This window comes from Lynx canadensis, chromosome F2 (assembly GCF_007474595.2).
Source record: "Lynx canadensis isolate LIC74 chromosome F2, mLynCan4.pri.v2, whole genome shotgun sequence".
In the NCBI taxonomy this organism is placed as follows: Eukaryota; Metazoa; Chordata; class Mammalia; order Carnivora; family Felidae; genus Lynx; species Lynx canadensis.
Window position 1 is genome coordinate 9,807,649 of NC_044320.2, and position 19,571 is coordinate 9,827,219.

At 41.0% G+C, this 19,571-nt stretch overlaps 1 protein-coding gene across 2 annotated transcripts in view; it reads right to left on the reverse strand.

The window, feature by feature from the left end:
- Positions 1 to 3,003: 3,003 nt before the first annotated feature.
- The window catches only part of EFR3A (EFR3 homolog A), a 104,340-nt gene continuing 87,772 nt past the window's right edge, over positions 3,004 to 19,571 (reverse strand). Inside the window, exons 20-23 of one of the 2 annotated variants that reach the window (XM_030303519.1) lie at positions 15,097 to 15,145; positions 11,170 to 11,273; positions 10,372 to 10,421; positions 3,004 to 5,405 (exon numbers count right to left, since the gene is read on the reverse strand). In XM_030303519.1, the coding sequence (XP_030159379.1) occupies positions 5,300 to 5,405; positions 10,372 to 10,421; positions 11,170 to 11,273; positions 15,097 to 15,145 (309 nt within the window). In that variant the 3' untranslated portion in view covers positions 3,004 to 5,299. The remainder of the gene's footprint in view (positions 5,406 to 10,371; positions 10,422 to 11,169; positions 11,274 to 15,096; positions 15,146 to 19,571) is intronic. The other variant, XM_030303520.2, reaches the window with a different exon arrangement.

A 19,571-nucleotide genomic window follows, 5' to 3' on the forward strand; every position in this document is an offset into this window, starting at 1 on the left:
CTGGCCTGCGGCACGTGGGAGCGAAGTGGGCTCCGGGGCCCAGAGAAAGCGTTCAGGCAAAGAAATGCAGGTGCTAGCGGTTGGCATCAGCCAGCACGCATTCGATGGCAGAGGCAGGCCGGTCGCTGATGGCAGTTTCTCCAACTACTACGTTGCTGGCTTGTTCCTCCTTCCTTTGGCCCAAAGCGATTTACCAACTGTCTGCTCCCACTGGCAGTCGTGGTGCCAGCCTACCACTTGTATGGCGACCATCTGCCTTCACATCTTCACCGGAGGCGGCTGGTTGTTGCTCGGGGAAAAGAAAAACTGACGTGACCCACCTCACTCTCGTAGTTCACAACCTTTAAACCTCACGCGGGTGCTCAACCTCTTCTTAAAAAGTTGATGTTCCTGCTCTCCAGGACAACTGTCTGGTTTTAGCTCCTCTCTCAGACCTCCCCACACCTTCCCCTCACACTCAGCTCATGACGCTGGAGGACCGTGAAGGGCCTGAGATTTCACCCTCCTTGCAGCTTAGTTGATGTGCACTGCAAGGATGCTGGCAGAGGACACGAGACACCTGGGTCAGAGACAAAGGACTTCATTACCTACAGTAAAGGCAGTAGCCCCAGCAGCATTTATGCTGCTCCCTCGAGCCCTGATGCAGACTAGACACACACACACACACACACACACACACGTGGCTTCGTTACATGGGAGAACCCTGAGTTTAGGTAACCTAAAACTATCCTGGTTGTAAGCCCACCTGACCTTTATCCCAGAACACATTCTCTTTCTACATGAGAGTGAGCAGGCCTGCCCTTGGCTCCAAAGGGAGACACCATCCCTACCTTCCCATAGTCTGTTTGCTATACGACATTCTGGGGGAGGTGGTCCAGGCTAAATAAAGGCTGTTGGTGTCTGCATGCTCACATGACAAGCACGGACACAAGAGACACAGAGAGAATCGTCCAGCGACAATGGTCTCAGCTGACCCTCCACTTTGAAAAAGTGAAGGTTTCTAATGGGAACGCCCTCACTTTCCTGCTGCCAAAGCTACAAAATTACCTGCAGTCTTTCTCTTCCCTCTCCTTACAATGAAGTGCTCCTTAATCTGGATCAAAGGTCAATCCCTCCCACGAGGCCCTGTGTACAACACTCTACTGCCTTCTCCAGGGTTTGATCCCTGTAAGTACTTCCTTTTAAAATCAATTTATCCCTTTTCTTCTATGACAATCTAATCAACATGCAAACGTGCCCTAAAATCTCCCATCTTTAAAAGTCCCTCCCTTGGGGCGCCTGGGTGGCTCGGTCGGTTAAGCGTCCGACTTCGGCTCAGGTCATGATCTCACGGTCCGTGGGTTCGAGCCCCGCGTCGGGCTCTGTGCTGACAGCTCAGAGCCTGGAGCCTGTTTCAGATTCTGTGTCTCCCTCTCTCTGTGACCCTCCCCCATTCATGCTGTCTCTGTCTCAAAAAATAAATAAATGTTAAAAAAAATTAAAAAAAAAAAAAGTCCCTCCCTTGACTGATTTAAAGGAAGTGTAAAATTATAAATCTGATGCTCCTAGCTTAAATACCAAACTAGACAGTACTCTGTTGAACACCTTTTACCTGACTCTACATCATCCAACCCTACCTCTTAACCCGCACACCGCGGTGACAACCGGTTCCACACAGGCTTCCACCTGCCTCATTCAGAGAGGTGGGGGTCTGACATCTGCCTTCCGAACTTCCATTCTCCTCGCGATCTGACACAGTACTCCTCTGAGAAGGAAGCATGGGGCACCGTGGGAAACCACTCGGTGCTCAGGTACACATTCCAGAAATGGGGGCGGGGCAGGGGGTAGCTACTGCCAACAGGCCACCCTGGAAAATGAAAGGCACGCTTCCCCGGCTTTCATCACCTGGGTGGGCAGTGCTGAGATGGACCTCCGGTCACCTACAGTGACACACAATTCATAAATGAATCCCCCTAACGAGCCCTTCTCCTTGCATGGCACTGTTCCGGGCCCTGGCCGGGTTTGCTGGGACCGCGGCCCAGAACAATCCCCGCGTGTAAGCCTGTGTCTTAGCCCGGGTTCTCCGACAGCAGCCTATGACCGTGCCCTCCTCAGAGTCTGCCTGTGACTCAAAGCGCAAGTACAAGGCAAAGACAGCGAACAGAAGGCAGGGCTTGATGCTCTGTCTTGGCTCTGCTATTTCATTCATTTGAACTTGGTGCTTGAGATCAGTATTCATCAGAATGGCTGACAGGATCCAACAAGTTAGGGCTAGAAAGAAAAGCAAGTGACACAGCACATAACACAGGCTGCTCCTTCTATGCAGCAGCTTCCCGGAAGTAGCATCAGCGAACCAGGGGGCGGAGGGACCTGGAGCCGCTCTTTTTTTCGGAGAGAACTGATACGACAAGGAGAGATGCAAACCAGAAGCCTGGTGCAGAGAGGGCAGCAAAGCTTTCCCGGCTCACACCGAGAGCTCCACCTTCGCCACATCTCGTCACGACTGGCAGCTGCCGTTCTGGTTCTTCGACGTATGTGAGGATGAGGCCCCCTGGCAACCTGATTCCTCCTAGAGCTCTTCATTTTTAGCGAAAGCAAAATATTAAACAAACTTGACTTGGTAAATGCAGTCACTGTTCTACATATGTACTTATACGGAAGTAATCTGATTTTGTTTTATTGCTTCCATAGGAATTGCAAAGGGAATTTTTACATTACAAGAAGCTCCCTTAGTTACATTTGCTACATATACTGGCATGAGTAAGACAAATCAGTTCCATTTTTGGACAGAAAGAAGAGAGATGCTAATTGCTGGTGAAGTGTAGTATTATTCTAAAAGATAACGAGTACAGAAGCATTAAGGGGTGTACCGTGTGTGTGCACACGCGTGCGTGTATATTCAGGTCAACTCCAATGACAAACTAATCTAACTAGTTTCATTAGTGTTGTTGAAACAACACAAATCTAAGGAACATTTATATGTTAGCTATTCAATGTCAAGGAAAAAAAAATGAGGCAAGTGTATACAGCAAAAACAGAATGATTAACAGTTTATTAAGAGTTTTAAATATCTACAAAAATATAGCCATACAAGTGAACTTCAACAAATCGTAAACTTTCAGTCTCCAAACTGGCTTGGACGTGACCCCCTACCCGCAGGATCTCCTACGGTCTCCTAGAAGGGACAAATAAAGCAAAGATCCACTTCTTGGGAACCATTATTTATCTAGGATATATAGAAGTCTACTGTGATTTAAAAACAACAAGAAAAAAAACCCCGCAAAACCCACATCAACAGTTTACAAACAGACCAAGAGAAAGGGGTGAGAAACATTAATTCAAATGGTTTTCCTTTACATGCAATACATGCATTTTTAAATCACAGAGAAACATGAAATTTTGTAGAGCAAAGTTTGTTTTGCACTGAGTGCAAATGAATATATAACTCCTTTACTTATACCACTAAATTATATATATTTTCATACAAAAGCACACAGTGTTCATCTATAAAATGACATCCAAGTGGATGATGGTTGTTTCTGTGTGTCCCCCTGCTCAGATGTTTTTAAATGCACAAAAATTAACACCCTTCTTTAAAAATAGAGAAGAAAAAAAGGGGAATAGAAAACATAAAACTTGGCCTATTATGTGGTGACACATTTTACCTGATCAAGAGGCAAAGTCTCAGTGACAGCTGAAGTAAGGTCATCCAACCCCCGTGCCGACTGCACTGTTATCCTGCAGATAAACATTCACGACACCGCCCGGGAGGCCCGAGTATCATTTTCTGGGTCTAGACAGCTAGGACCTTTTGCAAGAGGCTTCGAGACCCCGTACATCAGTTTATTAAAAAACTGGGGGCAGGCTTGTTCTTTTGCCACTTCGTACATTTTTCTGTTCCTTGCAAAGGTGCCCAACAACCATATACACAAACCCCTAACATGCCATTCTCAACTGTAGTTTTTCAAACAAAAAAGGTAAAAACTGAATTGTTTTTTGAGATACAATGTTTGATATGTATATTGTTCTTTGTAAAAAGAAACTGAATCTGAAAAGGCAATATAATTATAAACAGGTTATTCTATAAAAATGACCTAAGACAATTTTATATGAGTTGCAAAGAAAGTTGCTCATTTTCTCTGTGTGATGGAATTCACTAAAATGCACATAATTTTAAGGAAACACTGTGGGGCTAGGAGCACATGTTACACGTGTAGTCTCGGTGGCCTCAATCAACAGAAGCTTCCGCTGACGATCCTTAGCACGCTTGATCACTAAAGCCATAGGCACTCTTTTGAAGTGTAATATAACAAATCCTAAACAGATGCATACAAGTTACAGTTCAAATCTTACAAATTAAAAGCCCATTTGGAGAATCTTTTGACTACGAAGATTTAAAACAACGCACAATATAAAAATGTAAATAATGTGCTTTGGAAGAAATCAAAATGTACACACTCTTCACAGGTGAACTAGTAGCTGTTTTAAATGTCTTTTTTTTCTTACACTAAATACAGATCTCATTTAATTAATGGAGCCACAGCAAAATACTACTATAGTTTCAAAGTATATTCTGTAAACGAATACATCTTATGATGTAAAAAAATATTGCACGGTTTGGTATGCCAAGAGTAAGCTCTAAGCTTCTCTCAAGTAGAATGGTCAACTCTTGGCAGACAACACAGTATTACGAAAACTAGACGCTTTTTAAGTATGGCGATTTTAGGGTTGGTCATATTCTAGGAATATTATTCAAGAGATGTCTTCTTACCATAAACAAGTTGAGGAATGCCTAGCACATGTTACTACAGATCACAACATCTAAAACATGGGGACAACAAGCCACAGAACAGTTTTGCAGCCCCAAGATCAGCAATATATTTGTATGTATTTGCTTTTGCAGATAACCAGACACAAAAGCAATTCTATTTCTAAGCAGTTGTGTAGATGTTTAAGAAAAACAGTAGACACCTGATGCATCTGCAACCCTCTGAAAGCATAATCTTTTAAAATTACCTGTTTGTGAAAAGTTTAAAATACACTGTTGAACTATGGAATGATGGGAGACCAATACATGTCCAACTCTGGAAGCCAACAGGAAGCTCAAAAGAAACTATCGTGACAGAAACTGACCCTCAAAAGTACTCTCAACCATATACAGCTTCACCGTTTCAATGCGGTATGTGCCAAGATTTGGTTGAAGAGAAGTCTCACCGTTATTCCCAGGAAGCATGTTAACACACATTAAGTAAACCCTGAAGACTCAGCGGGGCCTTCATTTATAGGCTTTAGATCCTATGCTGAGGTCTTCACGAGCCACTCAGTACACACACAGATCTGGAAACTTCATCTCATAGACTGGGACAGACTGGTACTGGGCATGCCCAGAAGTAATGGTCAGTGTTCCCGATGGACTAGGAGGAGGGCTGTAAACAGAAGAACAAGCCACTGTCAGCAGGTCCATTTAAAGGCTGTTCGTTTCACCGAGCATCCCAACAACTACCCGCGAACAGCAGAGTAAGACTCCTCCTGTCACACTGCCAGCCAGCTACATACAAGGCTAGCTGGGAAAAGAGGTGGGGATACCAAGCTGGTTTTAAGTCTAAGCCAGACGTTGCCTCTTGAATATATGCAGATGTGATTTTTAGTAACAGGATGGCACATGCCCATTCTGGTTCAAACTTGCTTTGTTTCACCAGCAGAAAAATCTTCCTTATGTACACATGTTGTCCTCTTTTGCTGACAGCATGGTATCTCATCATGTGGATATACTGCAACTGATCGAATCCGGTGGATAAATGCAAGTTCATTTCCACTTTCCATTACTACAAATAATGTTCACAGGTCTTATACGTACACAATTTTATCCCGTCTCCAGTTTACAAGGAGAATTTCTTAATCAAAGCACACTCACAATGCTGACTTTGATACATATTGCCAGAATACCAGCGACTTATACTTCCATCCGGAGTGTACCTGTTCTCTTTGGCTTTTGTCGTTCTTGGTTTTAAATCTTTGCCAATCTGGCAGGCAGAGGGGAATTCATTCTGATTTTTAATTTTTGGGTTACTACCAGTGCTAAGTATCTTCGTAGATTTTGTTTCCTTTAAAATAAACTGTCTCTGTGAGTCCACAGCCTGTCGTACTCAGATGTTTTTGTCTCTTTAATATGGGAAACTAATTTTTTGCGTGTGTGGGAAACAAATACTTTTCCACAGTTTATTTTTTGAGTCTCAACCTTGTGTTTTGGGTTTTGTTTTGCTAAATGCTTAAAAATCTTACCAAAGAAATCAATATGATTTTATGACTTCCAGGTTTTGTGTATGCTAAGGAAAACTTTCCCTACACTAAGATCATAAAAAAAAAAAAAAAATGAGAGAAAGACAAATATCATATGACTTCACTCATATGAGGACTTTAGGAGACAAAACAGATGAACAGAAGGGAAGGGAAGCAAAACTAATGTAAAAGCAGGGAGGGGGACAAAACATGAGAGACTGCTAAAGCTAGAGAACAAACAGGGTTACTGGAGGGGTTGTGGGGGGGGGGTGGGCGAAACGGGGAAGGGGCACTAAGGAATCTACTCCTGAAATCAGTGTTGCACTAGATGCTACTAACTTGGATGTAAATTCAAAAAATAAATTAAAAAAAAAAAAAGTTAAAAAAACTTCCTGTATAAATTCTAGTATTTCTACGTGTATTTCTAAACAATGGGTTAACATTTTCTGTTTTGGTAAAACTCGTGAAGAATGCCCCCATGCTCCCTCCTTTGCTGGTCACCAGTCTTTAGCAGTTGCCCACACAGGATTTATTAAGCGTTTTGCTCTTCTCCCTGAAAATCTAAACTCTTATCTTTACCACAGATATTTGTATTCCCAACCCTTCTCTGGAATCCCCCCTACCTGCCCACAAGTCCAATCCCCTGTCAGTACCAAAGATCTAGATGTTTTCCTCCCCAGCAAGCTCCCTGTCTGTTTTCTTCCACAGCAAGCTCCCCACTGCTTTACACTGGAGTCTTTCCACACGGTCTTTGGCATCATTTGTTCAAGAATAAAAAAATGACTGTGTGAACATTTCTGACTGAAACTACAGGTTCATCTGAAGAGAACAATGTCTTTAAGATACTAAATTTCTATTCAAAACGAGGTATGAGTTTCCATTTGTAAAGTGCTCTTGTGTGTTTTTCAGAGACTTATAATTATTTCATATAAGTCATATACAGTTCTGTTGAGTTTGTTAGTGATTTAGAGTTATGAACATACAGAAATAAATTTTAATTACCATCCATATGGTAATGAATTTAGTTAATGTACGCACAAATATTATCTAACTGTAAGCAGTTCTCAAGTCATTCAGTTGATTCTATTTTCCTGGTATATCATTCTATTTCTGGGAACTAACAATTACTTTGTTATCACCATTCCAGAGTTTGTAACATCCTTTTATTTTTTACTGAGAGTTAATCTTCAGAGTGAAACGCAGGTTTTAAGTGTACTGTTTAACAAGAATTGACAAATGTATACCCTGGTGTAAGCACACCCCAGTTAAGATACTGAACACTTTTGTCATTCAACAAAAAGGTCCCCTGTTCCCTAACCAGTCAGTTTCTCCCTCCTCCCACGTGCCCACATCCACCAACTATGTTCTGATCCCTGCTACTGAAGATTACTGTTGCCGGTTCCTGAATTTCATACAGCCTGTAAAAATGGTCCACACAAGCTATACTCTTTTGTCTGGTTTCTTTTGCTCATTTTGTTTGTTTAAAACCAAAGAAAATGCGTTCCTTTTTACTGCTGAATAGTACTGCACTCTATTAAAGATAGCCCTATTTGTCTCTTATCTATCCGCTCTCCTGTTGAGGGATATTTGGTAATTATGAAAAAAGCTGCTAACACATTCATGTACATGTCTTTCTGTGGAAATAAGTTTTCATTTCTCCAGGTAAGTACTGAGAAATGGGATTACAGGGTCAAGAGCAGGTATATGTGTAACTCCGGGAGTAACCACTAAAGTCTTACCCAGTGATTGCACGTTTTCTCTCCCGTGAGCAATGTAGGCGTGTTCTTCTATAATGTCCAGTATACTGTTAGCTCATCTTATGAAATTTTGTCTTTCACATACTGTGTCACTCCATTCTTGCATTACAATCTGGTTCTTTTTCAGTTTCCTTTTCTCCACTCAAACATGTGTATCTTTTCCTTTAAATTCTTTGGCGTGTGTGTGCGTGTGGCACACGTGCATGTGTGTGTATTTTTAGGTTCTTGTCTATTAATTCCAATAACTGGATCGCCTGTGGGGCTGTTTTTTCTTATTGTATTTTCACACTTCTTTGCATTTTTTGTAATTTCCTTTCATTGCACTAAGGTCAAAGGGAACGAAAGAACGATGGAGTCTGAAGTGTAAGACTGTCCTGTTTCTTTTCTTGAGAATACAAACCCTTTCCCCTGTCCGACGATTAGAGTAGGCAAATGAACAAGAAGAAATGTATCAAACAAGACCAAAAACTCTGGGGGGTGCCTGGCTGGCTCAGTCGGTGAAGCGTGCAACTCTTGATCTCAGGGTTGTGGGTCTGAGCCCCACAGTGGGTGCAGAGATTACTTTAAAAATATAAAATCTTTAAAAAAAAACAAAACCAAAAACTCTATTGTGTAAGTTATCCAGAAGTACACCTTCCTAATTAGGTAATCTTGGATGAATTACCTAACTTCTATGTGTCTGTTTCTACACTTGTCAAGTAAAATTAATCACTAACCTTCTTAAGGTCTGTTATAAATATTAAATGAAATAACGTACTTAGCACAGTGCCTAGAACAGCATAAGCGTTCGATAAATATTAACTATTAGTAAGGGTTCAATAAATGCTATTAGATTTGCAATGCCAATAAAAGAGAATTAGCCATAATCATTATTCTAAAATATTAAAGCCACATAGCTAGGACAGTGTGATTAAATGTAATATGGTGGGTCCTAAGCAACATTCCTTTTAAGAACATGAGTTATGGATATGAATTCGGATTTTTCCACTCAGTAGCTGGATGACCTTCAGCAAGTTACTGGATTTCTCTAAAGCCTCAGTGTTTTTACCCAGAAGATGAAAAAATAGCCATTTACCTAAGCTTTTCAGGGCTGTCGTGACAATGAGCAAAAGGAACAGATACAAAACATGTAGTGTAAGATCAATTACAGTCTAGACAGTTACTGTTATAATTAACAGGCAGCAGATAAGTAAGTGCCCACATACATCGATTTTCTCTGAATCTAAGGTATGTCACATACTGCATATTACTGTCTGAGTCTCTGCTCTGAAATTCTGTGAATGAGGAATTCGTAGCTTAGTGAGGGTGGCAGGAATGGTGGGGGGAATGCCTAGAATGAGATGTGATACTGATGACAACATACTTTGCATACAATGGCAGAAAAAAGGCTGAACTAAAAGAACACGTGGACCACACAGCACGTACCTGCCTCTCCTGTTTACAGAACACTGGAGTTGAAGCAAAGCAGGCTTAGCTAATCAAGTTAAAATATAAATTATACCGCTGATGTATAAAAAAAATTCCGAAAGCACAGCTCTGAACTCTGGCTCCAACACGGTGCCACGTCAGACAAAGGTCCCCTTCCACACTAGGTCAGCAGAAGAACGTGCGTAAGCGCTTTTGTCTGCTTAGACTGAACCTGCCACTGCCTCTCTGTCTTGTGCTTCACTACTTAATAACCAACACAAGCAAGTAGCCGAGTGACCAAATGTGTTAGGTACCAAATGTTTAGGACATAAAATAACTTACAACAGGACTAAAATGGATACGACTTAGGACCACCCAAGGAAACTTTAGCAATTGTAGTGAGCCATCCACACAGGTACAATTGGTCTTGCCCTGGAAAGAACTGTGAGGTTGAACCGTATGAAACTGCAGTTTTTTTGCAGATCAAAATGGTTAAATATGAGAAATTATCTGGTTAAGTTTATCATTAGAACGTGAGTCTCCCAAATTACCCAGATCTTTTGGGACCACGGGTAAGGAAGGGAGGGAGGGAGGAAAAGAAGGAAGGAAGGAAGGGAGGGAGGGAGGGAGGGAGGGAGGGAGGGAGGAAGGAAGGAAGGAAGGAAGGAAGGAAGGAAGGAAGGAAGGAAGGAAGGAAGGAAGGAAGGAGAAGGAGGGAAGGAGGGACCTAAAAAGGGAAGCTAGGAGAGGTAGAAGACACTGGAAGCAATGCTACCAAGGTCTGTCCAGGGAGCAGAATGACTACCAAGATGGAGGCACCTCTACGATCTCATGTTTGCCCTGAGTGAAAAGCACAATTACTTAAACATAATCAGCCACAACTCTACAAGGGTTTAACAGTTTCTATTTTGTTGTTACTTTATTGCTCTTGTAGTAATAAAATCCTTACCGTATGGTGAGTTCCAGTATTTGAGCAAGTCTGTCATGAAGCAAATTTGCCTATAAGGGAGAAAAAAAAAATGTTAAGAAAGGATTATTTTATTTCCCCAATACCCACCTGTAATAACACAAATGCAATTTAAAGGACAAAACATATGGGGCGCCTGGATGGCTCAGGTGGTTAAGCATCTGACTCCTGATCTCAGCTCAGATCATGATCTCATGATCTCATGATTCATGGGATCGAGCCCCACATCGGGCTCTGCGCTGTCAGTGCAGAGCCTGCTTGGGATTCTCTCTCTCCCTCTCTCTCTACTCCTCCCCCACACGTGCACACACTCCCTCTCAAAATAAACAAACAAACATTAAAAAAAAAAAAAAAAAGACAAAGCATAAGTATAACCATGAGGCTCATGGCACAGAAGGCTTTCATGTTTTGGTTTTCTCTCACATGCTGGAACTGAATGTAAAGTTTCTTTCACCTGTTTCCTAGTCTCATTGGTAAAAACAAACCAACAGACGCACAAGACAAAATACCCACAGCAAAATCCCGGAGAGCCACTGCACAACAAGTACCACGGCCACAGGAACCACCCACGTGTGGTTTGCGACCTGCCATTTCCATCAGTTTGTGTTACATGAAGACATCACTTAGGCTTTGTGGCCAGGCTGCCAGCCCTCAGCCCCTATCTGACACATTACCCCGTGCCCCGCTGATCTGCATAAAGTTCAGAACCTACCAACTAATTACCAAAACGTCACAAAAATCAAACCCCACCCCCACCCCCTTTACCAACTGTTCACTTACTTTGGATTCACACTGTGCTGCTATTTCTTCAAAAGGTGCTTTCTGGAATTTCTCTATCACAAGACGCCTCTTTTCCTTTTCCTGTTCTTCCATTCCACTGGTATCTATAGAAATGTTTACAAAGACCCATTAAAGGGAATACACACTTTTATTGAAACTTGTCAATAACCAGAAAAGCAAATAATCTATAAATCAAAAATAAAGGTAATTTACAGGACTAATTTTAAAAGAAAAAAAGCAAAAGACCCAATCTCCATGAAATGTCTAGAAGGCTAGAAAGCGCATATATATAATTGTTTTTTCTTAACCTAAGGGTTAAAGCCACATAGTAAAAGATCCTTTGTCAAAGACTCCCTTTGTCTCTCTTACCAAAATAGGAGGGTGACAACTCCCTCCATGTGAAACAACTTCAAGGTCCTTCCTGAAAGATGATCCCCTCATCAATATTCATGTCCTCATACATATGAGATACGAAATTAAAAGTCTGCTATACTTGATACTGAATGGCAGAACTGAAATACAGAGTCGTTTGGAACCACACTGTTGTAGCCTTTTCCATTTATTTACAATTTAGAAAGACATTTTATCTTAACATGCTGGGTGGTCCGACCAAAGTTTGTGAGACAGTCAAGTAAATAAATGCCTGTCTTGATACTACTGATTAGTGTGTATATTTGCTGAAGAATATGAAAATAGGGACACTTTATGGCTTCTTATTAATGGTCTGTTTAACGCCCCATCAATCATTCAGGTTGTTGTTTGGCTCCCCTGGTGGAGAATTTCATAGAACGAAATGCACTGTCTTCAACATTCTTTAAACCAGCCTGCTTTTCAGGTAGATAACTGCGGATAATAATTAGCTAGTTTTAAAAAGTGGAAACAGCATAAAGAGCAGGTCAAAAGGAAACAGGCATTACATAGTTTCCTTTGAAATTGTGGTAGATTAACCAAGGTGAAGAATGTATATACTTCTGAATGACTATCGGCAGAGAACTATGACCACCTCTCTGCTGTTCGCTAGACTGGGGCAAGCAATTCAAATGTGCCAGAGGCCATACATGTTTAAATCAGGTCAGGTAAAAGCAGCAGAAAATAAGGGGGACTTGGGCAAGATGAGGCATATACAACCTGGTCTTAAATATTCAATTTCTGCAAATATTTCCACCTAAACTTGGCCTGGAGACAGCAAGTTTGTTTTCCATGCTCATTAGGCAGTTCTCAAGCTTTCTGGCTTCAAGAGTCCTTTTTACATCCTTGAAAGTTACAAGGAAATCAAGTAGCATTCTAAAAATGTATTCTATCCATTGATATTTTCCATGTTATAAAACTTAGAAACTTTAAAAATATTTAATTCATTTAAAAATAAACCATTTAAAAATAATGAAACCATTATATGTTAACATAAACAAGATTTGCTTAATGAAAAAAATGACCATCCTTTTCAAAATGAAAAATTGAGTGAAGAAAGTGGCATTGTTTTATATTTTTGCAAATCTCTTTAATGTCTTGGCTTAACAGAAGGCAGCTGGATTCTATCTGCAAATGCAGCCAATCCACTGCAATGTGTTATTTTCGTTGAAGTATGTAAAGAAAATCCAGCCTCACACAGATATGTATTGGGAAAGAGTATTTTAACAGCCTTTCACAGAACTGTGAGAATTTCTTCTTGCACACTCCAACAGTCCTCGAGAAGTGGTAGTTTTCTTAAAAGTTAGTTGTGATATGGGGTTTCTAGGTGGCTCAGTTGGTTAAGTGTCTGACTTGATTTTGGCTCAGGTTGTGATCTCCCAGTTCATGGGTTTGAGCCCTGCATCAGGCTCTACGCTGACAGCACACAGCCTGCTTGGGATTCTCTCTCTTGCTCGCTCTCTCTGCCCCTCCCTGTTTGCCCTTCTCTCTCTCTCTTTCAAAATACATGAGTATGAAAAAAAAAAAGTGCAATATGAAATGTGAAATCTTACTAATACATTTCTTGTAACTGGTCATGGTAAAATCTATTCATCTATTTTGCACTCCGAATGATCCTTATTTATGCATGACTTTGTAACATCATGCAATGCTCATTTGGAATAATGACCCAGTGATTTATGCAGGTTCTCTAAATACAGACGTGTTTCATTACACAATTTTTAAAATCATATTTGTTAGTTATTACAGCTGATCTCATTGGAAATGTCTTTAAATATTGGGGACCTGTCAAACTCTCCAGCGTAGACAAAAGTTTCAAAATTTTAATTTTGTTCAAAGTGCTGATTTTATCATTAGAAGCAAATACAGTGAGGATGGTTTTGTGTTTTCTCTTGAAGTCACAGCTTCATTTATTTTCCAGAAAATGTCTACCAAATACCATAGGTTTTCCATCAGTCTTTTTTTAAGTAGAAATGGTGTTCCTTATAAAAATCGACTAGCGTAAGCTTGCGTATCAAGGCAATCCAAGTGCTCTATGTGTACTTCCCAAAGATACGTACCCATGTGCTGAGATTTAATAAAATAATTTATAATTAAGAGCATTCCTAAATAAAATCTCGTTTTAAAATAACCGTGTGTGCTGAAGAATATGACCACTGCCGGTCTAGCGTAACGCCACTGCCTGTATTCATGTTGACCGATGCAGTATGAGGCTAACGGTGCCTTAATGTTAGGATGAAAATACTTTTTCACTTGAATGGTCCCCTGAAAGAGCCACCACTGGCTATCCAGGAGCCACAGTCATACTATGAGAACCACTGCCCTAGACTGTACATTTCCAATGGGGGTTCAAAGTCGTTCATGGAGTTCAATTTTATTTTGGCAAATTTGCCATGGTCTTACGGTCACAAAAAAATCCTCTCACGGATTAAGCCAGGAAAGGTCAGATTTCATTTCATGTATGATGGGTGCTAGAGCACTCCACCTTTCCTGGACACCGATTTTCTTCAACTAACATCTCTGAGAGCCAATTCCCACTCTATACTGCTTTGCCAATTAGAAATGAATTGTGAACAAGGCACCATTAGCCTAGTAGTAATTTATATTAATACCTAATTTAGGGGCGCCTGGGTGGCTCAGTCTGTTAAGCGTCTGACTTCAGCTCAGGTCATGATCTCACAGTTCGTGGGTTTCAAGCCCCACATCAGGCTCTGTGCCGATACCTCGGAGCCTAGAGCCTGCTTCAGATTCTCTGTCTCCCTCTCTCTGTCCATCCCTCCCAAGCTTGTGCTCTTTCTCTCAAAAGTCAGTAAAACATTAAAAAAAAAACAAAACATAATTGAAGGAACCACTTCAAACTTTTAAAAAAGAGGCAAAATACCAGATATAGTTTATTTCCATAAAGGCCAAAGAGGAAAAAAAACCCACAGTACTATGTTATGTGAAGTAAAAAGATTAATCAGTGAGATGTGGGTATGAAAGCCAGCATCAGCATTTACTAGCGATGTGACCTCAGGAGAGTTTAATTTCCCTGCCCCAATGTTCTCGCCTATAAAACCGCACGAGTTAACATGGTGCTATCGTGCCTGCTGACAACCTCAGGCCACTTCTTTCTCTCACCCTGTTGGAAACACGCTTGTCATTACATGACAGGCCTGTTACAAGTTACTGTTTAATTTTCTCAGGTCTTTTCAGAATTTTCATCCCTCTCTCTCCTACAAAAGGAAACATGCTGTTTTCGTGAAGTTCGTGAAGCCCGCAAGTTGGTCACCAGACAAGGGTGGCATCGAAATAGTGATGTGCTTTCAGAATTCTAAGAAAGTCACTCTTTGCAAAGGAAAAGAATAACCTATGACAAGACAGGACAAATGAAAAAGTCTAAAAAATGTGGCTGAATAAATCCATTACACAACCACACAGAAACGCCATGCCGGGTGTGTTCATGCTGGCACCTAATCCAGGAAGGGGACAGCGGTGAGCCAGCCGGCAAAGCATCAGGAGAGTGAACGAAAATCTCACCAATTGCTTTCTTCAGTGCTTCAAAGGTGATTTCTTCAGTGTTACTAACCTAGGGAAAAGTGATTTGACGTAAAACAAAGAGTTACGAAAGGTCAACACAAATAATACCTTCACCCGGTTACAAGTATCCTAGAACAGATTTCAACAGATTTTTTCCTTCTTTGTGTTCGCTGGGTTTGTGATTACATCCACTCTGTCCCTGGTGGTGACAAGGGTCTACTGCAGTGACTACTGCGAGGCTGGTGGCATCAGCCCCCTCCCGGCAGCCGAAGCACCACTGAGTCACAGAACTCAATCCCCAATCGCCGCGTGGGCAAGGCCCGAGTCCCGCTGGCTGAGCCAGACTTCGTAGGCAAACGGTGCTTGGAGGTATTCAAGGCAGAGACCATGTGTACATACGGTCCAGCTATGTAACACGTGAAAACCAAGGCCTCTCCACCGTCTAGATTATCGGTGCCACGTACAGTTTACTATTCAAAAATAAACTGAAAATTTTAACACGGTTTAAGAAAAAGCAAGAACTGCTACTCGGGCAAGTGTTCAATGAGTATAGCTAATCAACATCTTGAAATAATTACATTCTGGATGTTCTTAGGTCAACCACCAAGACCTACTCTCCAAAACTACCCTTTATAAAAGGCATGAAATCAACTGCCTTATGATAAGAAGGCAGTCATAGTTTTTATGGCACGAGTGCATTTTCGGGAGTAACACACCCAGCTACTACAGTACCTCCGAATGAAAGTGAAGAAATGATACCTGCGTACTTGCCTGGGCCTCTGGTCATCCCTAATTTTAGCTCACGAGCGTCTTTCGCTAAGGCTAAGGCAGCAAGACTAACGAAAGCAAGACTTCGTGCCGGGCACCTGAGCTTCTCTGTAACTCAAAGGCTTTAGCGGGAAATCAAGCAGCAAGGGCTCCACTACCTCCGTTTTCCCACTGAGGGCTCATATTTCTAGGTGAAGTCAGATTAAACTTGGGAATCTTCAGTTGCTTTGTTCTAGATATTTGGAGCAGAGACACAGGATTAGGCTCTGGCTTGTTCATTACTGGTACTTAGAAGCAATCTAATATCTCAATGAAAAAAAAAAAAAACACTGTTATTCTTACAACTGGTCAGGAGTTTTAGGCTTTTGAGGAACTGCTACAGTACAGGGGAAAGAACACCGAAGAAGCTACAAGGCCAGCATTCTTGTGACACATAATTGGTCACGATTACCTGTCTGGTCCCAGGTACGTGAAAAGCTGAAGTACTTTATTCCAAAAACCCTTCTTCTCTGTGGGTTCTTGTCTTCCCGAATTTGCGTGATCATGATGTCCCTCTCCTTTCTTTTTTTTAGCCTCCTTTCTCCGACTCCTTTTAAGTCACCTCTTGGCCCTGCCCATTCTGCTCTGGAACAGGCGACTGCCCTCCTGCCTCCATATCTCCAGCCTAGCTACCCCAGGCCCTCCTTACCCAAGGTGGAGACTATTAAAAGGATGTACTAATTGGCCTCTCTACTTCCAATCTCTTCTTCCCAGTTCAGCCTGGTCACGCTTCTGAGATTCCTCTCATGAAAGCATAGCTCCGATAACGACACTCCCCACATTCCAGGGTCTCCCTACTTCCTACCAGATTACATACAAAGCCCTCAGGTGGGTGTCAAAGCCTTCTGTAATTTGGCTTCCATCTTGTTTCCCACCTTCCCTTCTGTGAATCTGAATCCTATTTGAAAAGGAAAAAGGACCAACTGCTTTATACCAGTGTTTAATGATTCGTATTTTTCACACAGTTAGTTCTAGCCTAGAAGGTAATGTTGTCTTCTCATATTTGAACAGTCATTCCTAATATGCAAAATCAGATTCCATAATGGTAAACGAGCCTGAGACTCCAATGCGCTCAAGTAGCTGTTGAAGACGAGCCACCCCTTCACTGGCGCCCAACCAAACTCCAGTGTGTTTGCCTTTGCACACACCGCTTGCACTGGGGCTCTGCAGAAATGGTGCAAAGGCACCAGCCTCGGGGAGTTTCAACACCCCTTTTACTCTTGGTAACCTGAACCTTATTCATGATCTGTAACTCTACCCTAGACTGTACAACGCCCTTGGGGCTGCGTGAAATCTGCTGTTTGTCTGGTCTTCTTCCGATCGGTCCAGGTGCTCTGTTACTTTCACGGACACCTTAGTAATTTTATGGCACCTAGGAGAGCAGCCTCTGACTGATATTACACCAGACTTATTTTGTTAGCACACATGCAAGCTTCTTTACTTGCATTTGGGAAAAGGCAGGGTATGAATATGTAAAATAAGGGTCTGTTGTTGGTCCTGGACTAAACAAGAATTCTTTGCAGCCAGCCAGCGACTTTAATTTTGTACGAAGAAAACTTCAATATGCACTCAAAATGCAATGTTACACATACAGCCTCCCATCCATTCCCCCAAATAATCAAACACCGACTATTATCTTTTAGAGAGAAGAACCAAGTGGTGATTTCAGGTTCTACTCATATCCATTATGCATATCAGTCATGCCCATAATGCTCAGAGATCAAAGAATCATGTCAATGCTGCTTTATGCTATTAGTCAAGCTGATAATTTTATCTCAGGTGGCAGAGACATTTCTATTCCATGTTAGCCATTTATCTTCTTGAATATTTTTAGATATCTCTCCATCTATATATCTCCATCCATATATCTATATAGATATATAAATTTCTATATAAATATATAGATAAGAGATATATAGATATCTCTTATCTATCTAGGGCAATTTTTAGATAAAGTTCACTAAGTGATTCATGGTGGGCAAAGGTTTGAATTGCAAACATTACTAGTGACAAACCTCAAGTAGCCCAGGTATTTCAATAGACTACTGCTAACAATCTGAGTCCTTATTTAGGGAAACAGAAGTTTGCTAGGATCTCAGCTATATAATCTGACCTTCTGAAAAAAGTTACAAGCTCTAAAAGCAGACATGGGATGTATCTGAGGATGAACTGAGATTATGTACATAAAATTTCAAATAATTACGATCAAATACAAGAATGTTTTTTTAATGAGCGATTTTCTTATTTGATTGTTAGCAAATACACTTAACCATAGTTTGATATTTTGTTACACCATCAACTGTTAGGTGAACACCTAACTGATGTGAATTTCTCCTGTCCATACCATGAAATTAATTAGTTCTGGCCTAGAAGGGAATGTTATTTTGTTTTCTGGTATTTGAACAGTCATTCCTAATAATGCAAAATCATATTCCATAACGGTAAACGAGTTTGAAACTCTAACGTGCTCAGGTAAATCTTCTAATAACCTGTACTTAACTTTTCAGCTCAGTGTGTACCATATTTGACTTAGGACTTAGAGCAAAGAGAAAACAGGATCTTTAACAAGCTAACACATGTATTAATGGACTTTTAATTGCAAAATTTATGTGTAAGAATCTTACTATAGTTAAGTCTTTGTACAAATGCTTCTTCAGTTCATTTTATCATAACAGATGGACTCTTTAGAATAATCTGAAGTGCTATATATATACGTTTTTAAATAAAAATGGTTAACAAAAGGAGGATGGAATACTAGTCAATAAAATGTATTGCACACTCTTGATAAAATATATAAACGAAGGCTTTGGATTGATTTCTTCCCTCAAAAGATAACAGCAGGAAATTCATGATCATTAAAACACAGAGCTAGCACAATACCTTCCTGACTAGTAAAAAGTATGTAAATTAAAATGGCTTTGAAGAGGTGAATTTAGAAAAGATGATTTTTCTTGAGCCTTAAACTGGCAAGAAATTACACCTGCCACATTTTAAAATGAATACTAACTGCCTCTTCAATTGCTATTGACATTCTGTTTATAATTTCTTAATGAAGCTGATTAATTCTACTTACTGTGGGGCACTGAACAGCATAAAAAGATGTAAGTCAGTCAGCTGTGGCCTGGCCACTAATAAGTTTTAATTCCCGAAGGTGAGCTGACAAGGATTGGGAGGGGGAGTGGGGAGGAAGGAGGTGAAAGCATGAATTCAGGCAAATTCCTTCCCCCTTTCTGAGACGGATGATCTCTTCTTTATACTGTATCATGAGAAATAATGAAATACCTAGGAAGGCAAGCAAGCCCCAAGGAGAAGGCTGGCTTGACATGCTGGTATTCCGGCATTTCTATCGGACTATCAAAAAATTCTCTGGCGATTTGTGTGGAGTAAGTCGTAGACAATACTAGCTGCTTTTTCTTCCTAAAGCACAGGAGGGTACACTTTTGTGCTCCATTGAAACAGGAGGAGAGCATCAAATCTGACATTTCAAATAAGCCACAGTCCTTACATCTGGCATTGACACAGCGTAGCCTACATGAAACTCATTACAGTTACTATCAAATGATAAAAAAACTTTCCCTTATAGGTGAGGCTTTGAAACCTTTCAGGTATATTTGCCTTCGCATGAGATTGTACAATTTCGTTTATTCTCAAAATTTGTGTTTCATAAA